Here is a 17,232-nt window from a genome sequence, read left to right on the forward strand (position 1 = left end):
TAGCACTTCAAAATACGTCTTAAACTGTCACGTTGAAGGTTTTATCTGCAAAAGTAAGGATCAAAAGTATCAGTCATGTTTACTGATTCATGTGGCTTCATTCTGGTTGAGGTAGACCTCAGTTTAACTACTTCATATTAATATCGCTTTTAATATTATTAGATGTAAATCGAGATTTCAGGGGTGAGAAAGTGGAGGACAGTGAGCTTCCTGTTAATCTGTCACATTGTGACTTTAGAGAGAGCCGGAGTCAGCAGGGCGTGCATCTGTTGGGAGGCTCGTGCTTTTTAGCGTCCAACCTTACACCCTCTCTCTCTCCCTCCCTCACACCCCGTGCGGCGTCCTGCATGCTGATCCAGCTGATGCCCCTCGCGCGTAAATGGAAAGCTTTTACGCACCGCGCGTGTTCACTCCAGAAGAGGTTTAAATGTTGTTGGGGAGTTTTTTTGCATTGTCACACGCCTCGCCTGGTGCATAAGTAGGCCTCAGACACTGGGGATGTGCTTTGGAGATGTAAGGGATGCGCTAATACCTCACTACATAATAGAGGGTGGAGGGGTGGGGGGTAAAAGGCAAGGCGTGCGTCCGGACGCTCAACGCCAACTAAACGCAAGAGGGACTCAGACATCAATAACATCTCGCTCATCAATAAGAAATTTCGATGGAGTTAAGACTGCTTAATTAAATAGGTTGCCTTGAAGGTATTGGGCTCTCTGAATTCATAATATTTAATCTAATGACCCCCAATGGAGAACATCTGAAGGAAGACTCTTCAGCATCCCCATCCAGAGGAAAGCGGCTCGCGCGGACACAGTAAGACTTGGAGATTTCTTATATTCAGTGATGGCTATCAACACTGATACTGCCTTTGGGAAAAGCGCCCTCGGCGAGAGGGAAGTTTCCAATCCCACCGAGTTCCAGGACACGGAGAAGCTGCTGAGCACCACGACCAGCGAGCCCACCGGGCAGACTAACATCAAACCGTCCGACTCCTTCTCCCTCACCATCAGAGGGAGCGTCCGCTCCCTGGATGCGGACCAGAACGGACACAGATCGCCGCTCAAGTCGGGCTCCATCGGGCAGCTGGCGGCCCCACCCAAGTCCACGTCCCGGCTCAGCCTGGGTCCGCTGCCCTCCCCGTTGCCACCCGGGTCCGTACCCCGGAGTTACCTCTGGCTCGCCGTGCTGTCCTGTTTCTGCCCCGCTCTGCCGCTCAACATCTGTGCCTTGTGGTATGCACATGTGGTGAGTGTTACATTTATCTTCAGCTTTCACTCTCTATTATAGTTATCTGCGACTACGATGCTTAGGGATATAAAGTACAGTTGTTGCTTGTTTCAAACACTACAGGTGTTTTACTTCTATGTTGCATTTCAAACATTCCCCCTTGACCACCTCCTTCCCCTCTCTCCCATCAGTCGAGGACTGTTCTCCATACTGGAGACATAGAAGGAGCCAGGAAGTATGGGCGTCTGTCTATGCTTCTCAGCTGTCTAGCAATGCTGCTGGGTGTGGCTGTCATCATCTTCATAGTGTTAACAATAGGTATGCAGAGACACAAAACAAACACACAGTTGCAAAGCTCAGTGTGAGGCTGTGTATCTTAACTTGTCTTTCCTCTCTCAGAGACCCAGCAGTGAGCTGAGCGGTGGAAGGAGTCGAACAACAGGCTCCTTTAACTTCATCTGATCTCTAATTTGCACAGAGGAGAGAAGAGGAAGAATGTCGTTTTGAAGAAGAAAAAGCACAAAATCTGAGTTGAAAACAAGCTGAAGAGACTCTGACTTACAACTAGTTGCTTTTTCTGCTATGGACCCGAGAAAGAAAAAGGGAAGAAGTCGCTGGCCGTTTCTCTTTTTCTGGCACCACTCGCACCCAGTTACCCCACAAACTCAGGAACACAGGAAGTAATGGGAAGGTGTCGTACCATCACACGGCACATTGTGTGGAGAAAGTTTCAAATACTAATAAACCAAACTAGCGGTGCACTGAAGTACAAACCTGTCTTACACACAGAGCATTGGATGACACTACATTTTGCCTGTTTAAAAAAAATAAAGTGGTATCATTAGATAAAAGAAAGGTGAGAAACACCATCATCAAAAAACACAGAAAATAATACAAAACAATGCAAAATGCATCAGTGCACCTTTAGTCTGCCGCTGCCTGCCCTGTTTCTCTTTGCAACACAGTACGGACTGCATCTTCTGTTGGGACGTGTGCAGATGCATAAACTGATTTCATACTCTGTTTACATCACGTTTAAATCTCATGTACGTTTATCAAATCAATGCCCGAGCTGCAGTCATAGTGTGATATCTTGCTTTGCGTGCTAATTATGATAAAAGCGAACAGACTGAACTGCCTGGATCTCTACACCTCATTACGATATATTGCAAGGTTTGAATGGGGCTGCCTCCCCCCCACCGACCCCCTCCCCCTCCTGTATGCACTGTTCTCGGCACTCTGATGTTAATGTTTATATATTTATACTGTATGACTGGTTTACTGTGCCATAGTTCTGCATGTCGGAAATAAACTTGAATGAGCATGACCAACTTGAAAGTGAGCTCTTCACCTTTATTTAATCAGGGACCTTCCAGTCCTTTATAAAGAACATGATCAGTACACAATCGCAGTACGATATCAAACACTTATAAACAGTTACAATGACGACAGGATAGAAGCAGCAGTGTATAAATTCCAAGATGGGAATGTTCATCGCTCAGAAAATAAATAAATTCTTCAATCTGAAACCGTTTCACTTTCAATTAAGACATTTTTTTTTATAATTTAATATTTCTTTTCAAAATAAAATCTTTAAACTTTAGTTTTAGGGAGAGAAACTTACGATAGGAGGAAGAACATAAAAAAAAAGGGTTACTGAGTTACAATGACTGTGTTTTGTTCAAAGTCAGTCAGTGGAAAGTGTAGAGCAAGAGCAGTATGGTGCAGACGCCGATCACCCCGCCTAGGATTAAAGAGTCCCGCCTCTTGCGCAAATTGATTTTCTGGATGAGGCTGTTGATGGCGGGGAAGCGATCTGAGGGGCGGGAGGGTGTGGTGAAGGAAAATAATTAAGATCCAAAGATGGTTTCCCTTCTTCGCAGTGAGTAAGAGACAGAAAGCAGCCGGGCGAATGCATCAGCAGCGCTCCTAACACGACCAGGAAGAAGAAGAATAAATGGAGCCTTAATGGTTTATTCTGCTGTCTGTCAGAGCAGCTCTCACTGTAACAGGCTCCATGTCCACTTACATGTATTAAACCAGCTAAACTTTTAACACAGAGGAGTTATAGAAGGTCAGGTGAGGAGAAAATAGTGAGTAATAATTGAAATGATTAAAGGATACTGGCCAAAGTTGTGACTCTGGTTTGAATGGACTTCAACATCCCACGCTGAAATGTGATGTTCTCTTTGGTAGCCATGGCGATACTGGAGGATGAGAAACCACGAGGGATTAGTGGCAGGAGAAGGTGCATATAGCTGTGTTTGTTTATGATGTGTGTGTATGTGTGTGAAAGCAAAAGAAGAGAGGAGGAGAGCGAGTGGTGCGATGAGGCCTACCTTATTGCATTGTCGATAAGACTATCTGAGCTGTGAACAGAAAAAAAAAGAGAAAGTCACAACTTAATTCATAAATTCTTCTGCAAAGTGCCGTCATTTCAGCACTCATCACTTTAAACTTCTGGTGCAATCTAAAACATACTGAGCACAAATCTTCTGGTTAAAGAGGGATGAAATAATACAACAGGAGAGAGGGAAACCACACGGCTCTTTGGCTCTATTATCATAAAAGCAGCACTTCCTGTGAGGACAAAGTGCTGCTTAATGGAGGATTATTTGGATGCGATTGGTCAAATGCGAAGAAGCCACTTAATCTCCATTAACATAAACGCAGCCCGGTGCATGTGTTAATTGTTTTAGTTGCATATAAGCAAAACAGACGTGCAGATTGAGGACGCTGAGCCTGAGCCGGGGTTTACATCAGCTGCTATTAGCTGCTGAGATAAGTGACGCACAGAAAAATGAGGCGTTCAGTCCGGAGCCGAGCTGCAGAGCATAAAAGGGCAGCAGCGTGCATCCTGGCTGACTCCACTGGAGACCAAAAATCAATACTGCGCTTTATACTTCCTCCATCTATTCGTCAACCTCTCCCACCATCTATCCGCTGCTGTCCTCTGCTTTTTCTCTCTTTTCTTCATTAGCTGGCAGAGTCCACAGGCGGAGCAGCTTCTTCTCTTTTGTTTATGTCCTTTTTTCTGTCTTTACTTAGTTTCTACATTAATACATATAATTCTTAGTTTTACAACCTAAACAAGTCTGTACGGTCTGACTTGGCTTGTAATAATAACAGGTGAAAGCTAGTTAAAAGGCTTCCTGAACTACAGATGTCTACCTGTCTGAGGACTTCATTAGGCTAGATTCTTTTACATGACTATGTCTCTCTTTTGTAGCTACTGTATGAAGCTCTAACAATATGTAACGTCTCACAAAACCAGCATGGATAATAAAAAGACTTCACAAAGCAGAGGCAAATATCTTACTCTAAATGATATGGTACATTCACAGCAAACGCTCTTTTAAAAAACATCAACCTTTGAAAAGTAACTGCAACATTTTGCACTTTTCTGCTTGGCTGGATTGGAAAACAGAAGCAGGCTGGAGCCGGAGTGACGAGCATGGTTTAACAGGTATTAAATGCTTTAATGTTCTTGCATTTGGTGGCAGTCAGAAAGCTTGAAGACATTGTGCCACAGAAGGACCCATTCAAAGAAAACACTTCTGGCTTGTTGAGGCGGAGAGTTAGTGATGATTTACAGCTAGTCCAAGAGCCGATGGTTCACTGTGTGTGCCACTACACAAACACAACACAGCCATACATATCATATAAAAGTCATTACACACGAATAACTGACACACAGTTCTAAAAGTGAAAATAACTGTGTGCTCCATCATCATTCAATCTGAAATTATTGTTTAGATTAATTAATTGTTGAAAACAGAGAAAAATGCATGTCATAACCTCCCTGAACCCGATATGATGTCATAAAAACCCAAGATAATACGCATCATAGACGGATACAAATCTAATACCATAAGAATCTGTTATTTTTCTCATAATTTCTGTGAAAAAACAACAACACTGAAGCTGTATTTTATGGTAAGACCTGCGCACTGGTTGGTAGAGGGACAGCAGTTTGGATATATATTCAATATCAATATCAATCCTAAAAGAAATGGGCAGCCATTCAAGGTCATTAAAACAGGTGTAATGTGAGTTTAAGCCTATTTACTGGTTTCTGATTTATACCTGTTAAAAGACCATTATAGGAGTCTGTGAGACGCTCAAAGCATGGTTTGTTGATTTAACTCGGTTAAACAAATACTTTCCCCCCTTCAGATGCCTTGGAAATGAGCCGAGTCAATAAATCCTCTCTGAAACCAAGAACACAGTGTCCCCCTCATCCATCACAGACCCTGATCGCACCCGTATGAGAAACCTGCCGAAGCACAGGCCTCTGCTTCTTCAGGAAAACCACAGCGCAGGTCTTTAACTCTGCCTAACGTGTGGGTCAACTCCTCCGCCCTCATGTGTTTCTGTTGTTTACATTTACATGTTAAACATTAAGCTGAAGTCCCACATGTGATAATGCACAAAAGTCCAACAATAAAACATAACAGCTGGACAGGACTAAGTGTTCTGTCAGCATGGGATTTAAAGGCACCACGTTGTTTCTTTCAACGTATTTCTTCTTATTTTTAGCTCATCAGTCTACATTTCAGCACGACCAACTTCTCACAACACTGGCAACAACGAAAGCATTTCCATCGCTCGTGACGGTCTGAGTACTGAGATTGAGTACAATATTAAAGGTACGTTTGTCTGAGTGTCTGAATTAACTGATGTTGTAGGAATTTGTGAGGAGTTTTATGATGTCCGCTGCTGTACAGATGATATCGGAGAAAACGTCTCTGTTGGTAACATCGAAAACATTCATGTTTCTGGAACAAACTGCGGATGCATCAGAGGAAGGAACAACTACACTGTGACAGGTGGGTTTCCTCTCTCATGTGGCTGGGAACAGTGGGTGGTTTATGTCTGATTCATTGCTCATGTTCAAAGTAGGGATAGACCGAGCATTTTCGGCATTTTGACGCATATTGGCATCGGCCTTTTTTATTTTTTTAAAATTTTTAAAATTTTTAAAATTTTTTAATCTGATGGCCGCTAAGAGTTCATTTCTTTGCAAATTTTATTTAACTTTGTTTTATTTACTTTATAAAACTTCAGGAAGTTATTTATTTATTTATTTACATTTTCAGTGAACTTTATCAGAGATGCTGCTGACCCTGGGAACTCCCTGCGCTTTTTGTTTGTTTGTTTAATAAACATATGCTTAAAGGCATTTAAATAAAGTTAAGTGTTGGAGTTTATATTATTCAAAATTTTGACGCCAATATTTTAACTTTTACTGCAAATGAATATCGGCTCCAAATATCGGTTATCAGCTCCCTTGACTACTAAGAATCGGTATCGGTATCGGCCCTGAAAAAAACGTATCGGTCTATCTCTAGTTCAAAGGTTATCACAGTGCACATAAGAGCAGAATTTACTGCTATCAACCCATCACATGCCTTGTATTTCAACAGGACCAATCGCAGACAAGTCCAACATTGGCAACGTCAGTAATGTTACCGTTGGTAACAACGCAGGGTCCATCGGCTCAAGGAACCGCATTAACATCAGCTGAAGAAAGAAGGGGGATCACAGGTTTACGGGTCACACTGGACGCAGTATTGAATGTGTGCATATGTGCTCTTCCTTCTTTGACCACCCCCTTTTCTCTCTTAGGAAACTTTCCCAAATTTCATGAACCACGAGTGTAAAACTGGTATCCTTAAAAGTAAATGTAGCATTCATGCTATGAAATAAGCAAAGCTCAAAAAGATCCATCTGCCTAAATATAAAATAGTAAAAATGAAAATAGAGTAAACACACCACATGACATGTCGTTGGCTTTTTTTCTTTTCATAGCACTTTGAGATGAATCCGTTTGCTCTTCATTTGAAGCTGAGCACTGGGAGCATTAAGTGAAGACAGTCTGAGGCCTGACTGTTTCAGGGGCTGAAATATAAAACCAAAAATTTGATTTCCAATGATGGCTTGAAGCGGGATGTGGTTCTAGCTGATATCAGCCACTGAAGCTAAACTGAAAAGTCTCAAAAAAACAGCTGACTTCTTTATTTTTAATGGGCTGGGTGGTCAAATAGCTACGCTAACAATATGATCAGTATTAGCGGTGAGTTTCACCTCGGCACACTCATTGTTGCGGATGATGTCGCTCTCGGGTCAGTTTTCACAGTTGGTATTAGAACCAGTGACTAACAGAGATCACAATCAGATGCCTACATTACACACAATGCAACACAACCACCAACAGTTTAACAAATACAATAAAAGAAAAAACAACAGAATACCAAATGATCATTCATGAAATAAAATCAGTAAATAAATCAAGGTGTTAATAAAGATTTGTTCTTGCAGCGTTCTCTGTTGTGTGCTCTGTATCGTCTCACAATAAACTTAAACATCCCTCTTTTATTGTCTTTATTGAAATTCTTGGACAGCTTGCATTTAATTATTAGTAGGTTACATGATGTGGAATAGCAAAGCATAACAACTATCACTAAATACAGAAAATAAGGACTTTCAGTGTCAGGTGAGTTTGCTAAATGTGGTGATTCTATGCGGAGATATAAAGAGATGTAAATTAAAGCAGAAAATAAATGAGTGGGGAAACACTGAATGGTTTGATGAGCATACATTTATGTGAATCATATAATTGCAGATATATTTTTTGGATGAATGGTGTGTTATGGTGGAGTTTACAAACACAGAGCACTAATGTTGTACTTGAGGCTTGACAGCCCCAATACTTCATTAAAAAAACCTAAAGACTAGAAATGTCCCATGACGAACGATGCAGGTATATCTTAATGAATACGTATCAGCTAAAGCCAAACCAGTGGTGTTGATGCCCGTCTGTCCTCTGACTTCACTCAAAAATGAACAGCTGGTTTCTACAGTTCCCACAACCCAGTGAAAATTATAGAGTGTGTAGTGTGACTCTGAATTTGACACTGAGTGTCAGACACTATCATTACCAAAAGAAAAGAGCATAAGATTCAGGCAGCTGCTTCTCCTGTCAAGCCTCTAAACTTCTATTCACATCAGATCAATCATTTACGCTCAATCCAGGATCCAGTAGCCTGTGAAATAGTAAGGTGTGTCAGATTAGGTCGGTTTTACAGCTGTTATTTTTGTTTGTCTGACACACAATTAACATTTAGTTAATCTATAAGTATTGGATCAACGTATGTATTGGCTGACTTCCAATATAAAAGACTGATCAGGATCTAGGCCAAAAACTGGGACATCCCAAAATGAAATATGTCTTTTTCCTTTCCTTTTGTTTCAATGACCAAATTGGTTCCACGTTTCTGCAGCAAACCTTCTTCATCACCACATCTCAAACCTTTTTCCATCAAAACATGTTTTGATGTGAAACTTTTTCTTTGTTAAATTTCTCCATTTTGATGCATTTCATGAGAAAATGTATGAGAAACTAACAACCACATGACCAACCACATGTGATTAACAACATGTCTAGAAAACCACAGACAAGCATGTTTGCATATACACACAACCACACACAAACACTCCCACGTATGCTGGAGGTCATCAGGTCTCCTTGCAGCACACTGTCCGATCACTCTAGCCTGGGAACCAGATGAATTTTGTGAGCTTATGATGTTTGTTGGTGGCGCCCCATGTTGATTCTTTTGTCGACTGAAACGCTGGTACCACAGATGAGGCGCACACATCTGTCCTTAACATTCGTGAATAAAAACTTATAGTATAGTATGTTTTCTGCTTTTTCTTGGCATGGCCACCTTCATTGTCCAGCCTAAATCTGCCTAAACAGGTAACAGGCTAATAGCACGGAAATCCTCATTTTAGCTCAACTAGCGTACAGCATAACTGACCCGAACTGTCGATGGAGGTTGCTGCAACATTTCTGTGATTGGTTAGGTTCAGACGTTTACAAACTTGTCAGGAGCATTATCGTTTGTTATTGACAGCTGATAGGCCTATCCTAGATTTTTGTATTGGAGAGGGAGGGACATCTGTGAATTTGATTGACTTGAAGTGTGAGGAGGCTTTCAAGGCGCATTTACTGAGTCTGTGAACCTCTTGGCGAGCTACTTAAATCCATGCCGCAAGCTCACGGTAGGTCCCGAGCTACCTGTTGGAGACCCCAGCCGTAAATCGTTGTATTTTTATCTGATTGCATCCATGGGCATTATAGTAATAATTACACCCCTTTGAAATCAAGATTGAACTGAGCGGCCAAGAATAATTCACCCTTTCAAAGCGGTCTGACGATGGAATGTACATACGGACGGACAACCCGAAAAAACATAATGCCTCCATGCTAGGCATGAAAAGTAATTCCCTGCAGTTCTGTGACAGTGTTTCTGAATGAAAAGATGTTCTCTTACTTTTTCAGATGTTCATGTTCCTTCAGGAAGAGTTCAGTCCGCCTGTTATTCACTCCTGAGCTGCTCTTGTAGGACCTGAGTAAGAAAACAAAAGAGAGGGAAATGTTAAATGATGCGCAATTTGGACTAAGAAAATGGTCATTTTTGCCTATATTTGACAGAGATATGAGGTGAGGGGGCTCGGGCTACAATCAAACTAGGGACACGTCATAACCACTGCACCACCTGACCACGAGATTAAGGTAATAAGAATGAAAAACAAACAACAGCTGAGGCTGATGGGAACATCACTAGTTATTTTGATATTTGGTCACAAACAACACATTTTGGAAAACACTAGTGTTATTCTAAATTTCGAGGTGTTTCGTCAACAGTTGCTTGGCAACTTCTCTAATACCTCTTGCAAGGGAATCCTGTGTGTCTGAACAATATTTTGTACCAATACACCTCGTTGATATTGAGATATTTCACATGAGAAGTGAAACGTTCAGCCTGCTGTTGGTATTAGATGAGAAGTCAGGGTCCACTCCTTGTTTTTATGCCATTTTCTGCAGTAGTTGTTGTGATGTTTCAGTCTAGAACAACGTGTTGTTGGAAAGTAAAACATATTATCATTGTCTAGATTTAACTTATGTTCTGTAGTGTGACAAAGACTGTGGAGCACTATACTTAGGTTTTCCACAGTCTTGGCACATAGACCCTTCTGGCTTATATTAATGTTTCAGAGAGAGAAGGGAACCACGACTCCTCATTCATGAACAGGTATTAAAGATATAATCTCAAAGATCTCAGTTTCCGTAAACGGTATTTGCAGGCACATATGTCCCAGATAACCAGACGTCCACACTTAGCTCCCCTTTTTTACGGTTATAACTCTTGATTTTCCTCGCTGACGATCGCTTTCCTGACTGTTTGCCTTCATCTGAGCGTCGAATTTATTTCTTTTTCTTTGGATTTTCACTTATTTTGAAGTTGTATCTGTAGTCATCCATCTTTTCTTTGTTTGTTTAGCCATAATAGATTACTGTTTACTCGCAACACTTGCAGAGACCGGAAAATCAGCCGCTTAGCTCCGCCTACCCTCTCTGGCAGACCAACCACTGCTGAGTGTTGGAAAACGCGTCACTAACTGGATGCTGCTTGTGATTTTTTCCGCGAATGTCGCTACAGACACCCAGTCTGTAATAATACTATATACTGCAAATGCAAAGGCTTTCATCAGTGGGCCACAGGCTCAATAACCATTGTGTTCCCTCATTCGGTGATAGATAGTGACTTAACAGACATGTATTTAATAAAAACCTTCGAGATTATTACTTTAACAAAGTATGGGACTTTGCATTGGTTTAACTTATGCATTTACCATATTTCCCCCGAAAGTCATACATACAGAAAAAAAACAAATAATTTAATACGTAATTCTAGATATTGGTCTGTTATAAACACCAGGTGCTGTATTCATTGCAAATTTAAAATGGTCACTCAAACATTGTCAAGATTGTTGCTGTTTGTTGTTCATTGTGTTGTACATGACAATTTCAGAAGTTGAACTTGGACTGGAGCTCATATATTTGTCGAATAACACTAAACACTAAATGAAGTTTCTTGGTGTTTGGTTAAGGTTGTGCACGGTGTCCAGGCTGCTGTGGAGTTAGGTAACAAAACAAGTTTTCCCCGGTCTTTGCTTCAGGCAGAAAACAGTATTTCACCCCCTCCTATTAACTGATGCCTGGATGCTGATTATGTACTTCCTGCGTTAAGGCTTTTAAGTGATTAGCTCTGCTTAACCCACAACTCTATCCTGCATCTCTTATTTACACCATCCCCTCCCTATTTGGACTGATCATCAATTCATCAGCCATTATCTCCTCTGCTGTTCCTCTTACTTCTCTGCTCCTCCACACCCCTCTTCTCTATGGGAATTATAAGAATTCACTCTCATCGTTTTTGTAAGCAGTCACATCAGATCAGGATAATGTCTCTTCCTCTCTCACTTGCTCCGTCTGACTGTCCTGCTCTCCATCTTCTCCCCTGATAAAGCAATTCTCTGCATCAGGACGCCCAGATGTAACCACCCTCACTCAGTGTTGGCTGAATGAAAGCCTTGTGGTTTGATTTACTGTAGAAGGCACTTAGGAAAAATATCCCCAGAGAAAGACAGAGATACCAGCACGAAGAGGGAGAGAGAGAGAGATACAGACACAGAGAGAGGGAGATCAGCTAATAAGAGGAGGTGCCTCTTATTAGAGGATGAAACATGATAGAGGCAAGGGAGACCATTAGAGGGTGGGGGAGTTCAGCAACAAACTGGACATGGCTGCCTCCTCCTGGTTTAGAATAACATAGCAAAAGTCCAGAGGAGGACAAGAAGGCCAATGAGCAGAAGGGAAGACAAGATGAAAATGTCAGAAGTGATATAGAGAAAGGGCAGAGTTGAAAAGAATAAAGGAATGAAGACTGGCTGTCACAACATAGCGCAGTTTTAAGAGAGTAATCCATTGATTTAACAATGCACTTTTATAATGGGGAGAGAGACAAGTTAAAAAAAGGAATGCAGAGATGCTTAGACGAGTAGATTGATCAATTCATTGTAATCTATTAAACAATTGATTTCCTGCTTTCTCTAATCTGTATCATATTAAACAGAATAGCTTTTGGACGGACAAAATGAGACCTTTAAACGCATCACTCGCAGCTTTAAGAAGCTTTACTATTTTATGACTTTCTCAAGGACCAAACTGTAAAATTAGAACGTAATTAGCAGCGTAATGTAATGAAAATAAACGTTAGTTGAAGCCCTAAAGAAAGGGTCAATAACATCAATCCTATCAATTATTGACAGTACTCCTTCAAAGATATTAATAATATAATTTTAGTACTTTATCAAACCTTTCCCGGAATATTTATGTCCAAGACATGTCTGATTTATATTTGCCAAAGTTTTAGACTTACAATAAATTCTTTTGTATTGAATTTAGAGCTGAAATGACCAGTTTATGAGTTGATAAGGAAAAATGCCAAAATATTCACTGGCTCCAAATTCTCAAGAGTGGATATATGCTGGTTTCCCTTTCCTCTACCATGTCAAATTAAATTCCTTTGACTTGTATCTGTTGCTTTGACAACCAGCAATATCAGTGCATTATTCCTATGGACACTGCATCTTCGTTCACATTTTTTATTGGATTTGAGTGCCACACAGTGGTACAGTGGTGTCGCCTCACAGCTAGAAAGTTCCTAGACTGAATCCAGGTTTGGATGAATAGGGCCTTTTAGTGTGGAGTTTGCATGTTCTCCTCGTGCATGTTTGGGTTCCCGCCGGTTAGTCTGACTTCCTCCCACAGTCCAAACACACGCTGGTTCGGTTAATTAGTGACTCTAAATTGCCCGTAGGTGTGAGTGTGAGTGTGAACAGTTGTCTGTCTTTATGTTTCAGCCCTGTGATTGACAGGCGATTAGTCCAAGGTGTACCCCGCCTCTCGCCCAATGATGACTGGGATAGGCTCCAGCCCTCCACAACCCTGAACAGGATAAGCGGTAGAATATAGATAATGGATGGATGGATTGTGGATTTGACCCTTTCTATATTATTTTTTAAGTTGGATTTTTAAATTAGAGTCTCGTTTTCAAGAGAGCTTGCGTCCCAAATATGTAGCAGTAGTTTATTCCAAGTAAGGGGAACTGGATGGGCAAAAACTTAAAGAAAACATTTTTTTGTTATATTGAGGCACAGTTAAATAAACAGAATAAAGACACTGTCAAGGACATGATGGAGATCACACTGTAATGACACATGAGATGTAAGAAGCCACCAGTCTGTTTAAGGCCCCAAAGGTCAGGAAGAGGACTTTGCAACTCGCCCTTGCTTTAAGTGAAATCAATGCAAAGACAAGAGGACAGGTGTTTCTTGTGGGGACTCAGAAGATGATTACATTACATCTTCTAATTCTGATTATGTTTTTTTTATTTCCAAGAGGTGTATGAAGGTACTTACTCAATGTCTCTGTGAACTGAGCCGAGCAGGTCCTCTCGTTCTCGCAGGCTGCAGAAGTTGGTTTTGGTTTTGTGGAACTCATGGGTGTAGTCCTACAGCATAAAACATGAAATAAAAACCAGCAGGGCAAGATTATAATGACAGAGGGAGAGAATGGGAATTTACAAAGCCATGGTATTAAAACTTTACAAATGTTTCTTATTCAAAACATGGAAAATATAAAAACAGCCTGCATATTGAGCTGAAACACTTTACACACAAGAAAGTAATGAAAAATATAACTGTACCTGTAAAATGTCTCTGTGTCTCTGTAAGGTGTGCATCAGTGCTGCGTTATGTGACGAAGCTCCCGGAGTGTTTGTGTATTCTGCCATTTTGTCATTGACTGCTGTCAGCTGCATAAAAAGAGTGATAACAAGCAGCCATACAAACAATATATGGTTTTTAGGGGGTAAGGAATCTTAGAAAAACTTAGCAGAATTTAAAGCAAACATAAAAATATATATATATAATAGGTACAACCCACATTTCTAATAGACTCTGCAACCTGTAGAATAAACAGTGGCTTTTAATTAGCTGCTGTCAGAACAATACTTATAAACAGCTGCTACTGAAGGGAACTAAAACAAGCCTTCAACCAGGACTGTAAGCGACCATTTGTGTGTGATCAGTCTTACATTTGCCAAAAGCTGCTCCAGCTCAGTCGTCATGGCCACGAGCATATTGTCTTGAGGTGAGCCATGAGAATCAGACCTGAATTAAAAATTAAAGGGTGCATTAGTACAATTCCTCATTCCAACAATGTTATTATAGTTGAAAATCAAATACCAAAATATCATATTACATATAAACATGTATGCCTTGTCACATACAAAACAATGTGTTTATGGCAGTCAACTACAGTAGAAAGACATTATGGAATACAAAAGTAAACAACTTATTGAATTTAAAGATTAACCAGAGATTCTGAATCAAACAATCCATTTAAAAGATGGAGCCAGATGAAGTAAAGGATTTTAAAAAAGAATTGTACATCCACATTGTGGCTGACCTGCTGTCTCTTGTCCGCTGGTCCCTGTTGCTGCTGCTGCTGTAGCTGGTGCACAGCTTACTAAAGGAGACCAGCTTGAGGTCCAGCTCATTTTCCAGCTGTCGGGCCTGTTTACGCAAATCTGAGTGAAGAAACAGAGAACGGGACAATTATTTTCAGAATAAAAGTAGACATTACTTAGAGTATCTGACCAAAAGATATATTGGAAACTGATAACTACAATCTGAGAAAACTAGAAAATAATTGTAGTGCTGCAATACCAGATGTTAGAAACATGTGTGTTTGGTCCAGACCCAAAAACCTTCACTTTATCATGATTTTGTAGCATTTTAGATAAGAAGAAAAATGTGATGCAAAAATAATCCTTCCTATAATTGGTTATTCATTTCGCAATCATTATCAGTAAAAAAAATCATTTTCATCAACCCAAGTTAAGATGGTAAATAAGCCGAGGAGGATGTTGAGTATTTGGCCCGGACATTAAATTGGGCCTCATGGATTCTCTCACTTTTGAGAAATAGTGTTGAACTTCTCTCAATATTTAGAAGCTGTGTTATGGCTTTGTACAGAATAAGCTCGTATCAGTTCATTATGAGCGGTCACAATGAATGACCATAACTGTAAACATCTAAGTAAACGAATAAGACAATAAAATATAAAAAAAAATATTCTATTCGATTTACTTTAATAACGGTGAGACAATCGTTAGTGTAAAACTTTGAATGCTGTTCCTTTGGTTTACGTTGTCTGTTTTTGTTGCAAACGGGTAGCAGAGTGTTAAAAAAGTAAATTTAAGGTAAACTCACTTCAGTAAAATGTAAATAGAACACATAAGCTGGCAGTATGACCGTTATTAACTGGCAACTGTTAGCGACTTCTTTAAGTTCGACGTTAAAGGCCAACGAAGCTAACAGGTTAGCTTGAACGAAGATAAAGATACCTCCTCCTTGCTTATATAAGGTTTATTAACGAAACGTTTCACTGAAAATACTGAATGTTTTTTGACCTGATTCGGTAAGAACTAATTGACGCTGTAAAAGCAGGCAGTTGCTTTAAAGTACGTGCTGAAACATCATTTACCTTCCCAGTAGTTGCTGCTGGTTGCCATGTTTGTTGTTGACATGTCATCATCAGCCGTCAAGAGGACAAAATTGTCGTAAGTCACGTTGAAGCCACAGCGGCCTTCAGTGGTTTCCGACAGAAAGCGTTCCACAATCTGAACCATAGTGCACTCATTGTTGGACAAAGGTACGTGAATCAGCTACAAATACCAAAATGTGATACCCCATTACAAGTTCTGCATCCAAATTACAAAGGCTTTGAGGAATAGAAGTGCTGTATTAAAGTAGAAGCACTTAGGCCCACGATAGATTCATAACACTATAAGGTGTGATTGGGTTATGGTGCGTTTGTGTGTCAGGAGTAGCTTATTTGGTTGAGTTGGAGCTCATTTAACTACATTATGTACTCTCTTAATCAAAGCTTTAATGTGTTACTCTTATTTTCCAGTACTGTTAGGCCTATTGTCAAAAGGGTATTAGCTTTAGTATTTGTCCATTATACTTTTAAATGAAAAAGGATGGATTTTAATTTTTAGTTTAGCTTAGTTTTGTTAAAACAATTTTTTTGTTTACTTTATTTTTACTTGCCAGTCTTTGTTTATTCCCACTAATATGTAATTTTTGGGGGATTTTTAAACTTTTGATTGCCCCATTTAAACTAAATTCTGTGTTTATTGATTTAAAGTCGTAGTTAATTTAGTTCACTAGTGACACAACACAAATGGCTGTTCACATATATAACCCCATACTATGAGGGTTTCCCATAAAGAAAAATTATTGTTAAAATCATCCAATTCTCCATTGTTTTAACAATACCTTTTTTATTCTATAACAACTTATTTCAGATCACTGTTGAAGCACTAGGAATTTGTCTAAATATTCAAATATTTTTATAGCCTATTCATTTTATGGCTGCATCATTTAATCAAACACGCATATTGTTGAAGTTGTGCAAAATTGTATACACATTTTCCCAAATTCATGATCATTTTAGTAATTTCAGAATCTTTAAGATGTTAATTCTTATCTATAGCTTGACTGTCTGCGTGTCCATTTCACATAGGTTAAGTTGCAACAGGTTGATTGAGTGGTTTGCTGCTCTCTGTGTCGAGGTGTCAGTCGAGTAAGACAAACAAGGATGTGATTGAGGTACATGTCACTCAAGTTGTGAATCTCTTTGCTCATTCTCTTTATTCATCGTCTTGAACATAGGCAGTCATGAATATCACAGTAACAGCAAGACTGGTGATCGTGTTGATGCAGCAGACAATGACGATGATGATGCCACCAAAGATGGAGCAAAAACTTTGAGGTGTTTTCATCGTTCTGCAGCCAACCTGGGCAGAAGAGGCCTCTCTTTCACTCTGATTCAGCTTTTTCTCACAATTCTGTCATTCCTGTTTGCTGTCTTTCTTACATCTTTCCTTTTCTTTTGTGATGTTTCTTTAAAAAAAGTGCTGTGAACAACTGACACCAGAAAGCACCTGAAGTCCAGCCCGGGATCCTGCTAAGACTAGCCGGACCAGTGGAGCCGGGAGATGGAGGTTTTGGGGGAGGAGG

The 17,232-nt window shown here is 40.2% G+C and overlaps 2 protein-coding genes across 2 annotated transcripts; one reads left to right on the forward strand and one right to left on the reverse strand.

Annotated features, from left to right (window-relative positions):
* Nucleotides 1-843: 843 nt before the first annotated feature.
* LOC138600878 (trafficking regulator of GLUT4 1-like) lies at nucleotides 844-1,592 on the forward strand. Its single transcript, XM_069672412.1, has 2 exons — nucleotides 844-1,245; nucleotides 1,419-1,592. The coding sequence occupies exons 1-2, from the start codon at nucleotides 844-846 to the stop codon at nucleotides 1,590-1,592; spliced, it is 576 nt and encodes a 191-aa protein (XP_069528513.1).
* Nucleotides 1,593-2,501: 909 nt separating this feature from the next.
* On the reverse strand, nucleotides 2,502-15,734 carry LOC138599973 (Golgi SNAP receptor complex member 1-like). Its single transcript, XM_069671686.1, has 9 exons — nucleotides 15,692-15,734; nucleotides 14,612-14,732; nucleotides 14,238-14,313; nucleotides 13,848-13,955; nucleotides 13,561-13,652; nucleotides 9,567-9,641; nucleotides 3,567-3,596; nucleotides 3,352-3,434; nucleotides 2,502-3,043 (listed from the first exon to the last, which is right to left on the reverse strand). Exons 1-9 carry the CDS (start codon nucleotides 15,732-15,734, stop codon nucleotides 2,919-2,921), a joined length of 753 nt encoding a protein of 250 aa, XP_069527787.1. The 3' UTR covers nucleotides 2,502-2,918.
* Nucleotides 15,735-17,232: the final 1,498 nt, after the last annotated feature.

The sequence above is a fragment of the Semicossyphus pulcher genome, unplaced genomic scaffold, assembly GCF_022749685.1.
Source record: "Semicossyphus pulcher isolate SPU_LCO1_2020_fin unplaced genomic scaffold, fSemPul1.0.p SCAF_10, whole genome shotgun sequence".
Classification (NCBI taxonomy): Eukaryota; Metazoa; Chordata; class Actinopteri; order Labriformes; family Labridae; genus Semicossyphus; species Semicossyphus pulcher.

Coding starts and splice junctions, on each gene's coding strand:
- LOC138600878 (XM_069672412.1), top strand. CDS start 844: ATGGCTATCAACACTGATACTGCCTTTGGGAAAAGCGCCCTCGGCGAG. Junction 1,246..1,418: donor CCTTGTGGTATGCACATGTG/GTGAGTGTTACA, acceptor CTCTCCCATCAG/TCGAGGACTGTTCTCCATAC.
- LOC138599973 (XM_069671686.1), bottom strand. CDS start 15,734: ATGTCAACAACAAACATGGCAACCAGCAGCAACTACTGGGAAG. Junction 13,653..13,847: donor GACACAGAGACATTTTACAG/GTACAGTTATAT, acceptor TTTATGCTGTAG/GACTACACCCATGAGTTCCA. Junction 3,435..3,566: donor CTTATCGACAATGCAATAAG/GTAGGCCTCATC, acceptor CTCATCCTCCAG/TATCGCCATGGCTACCAAAG.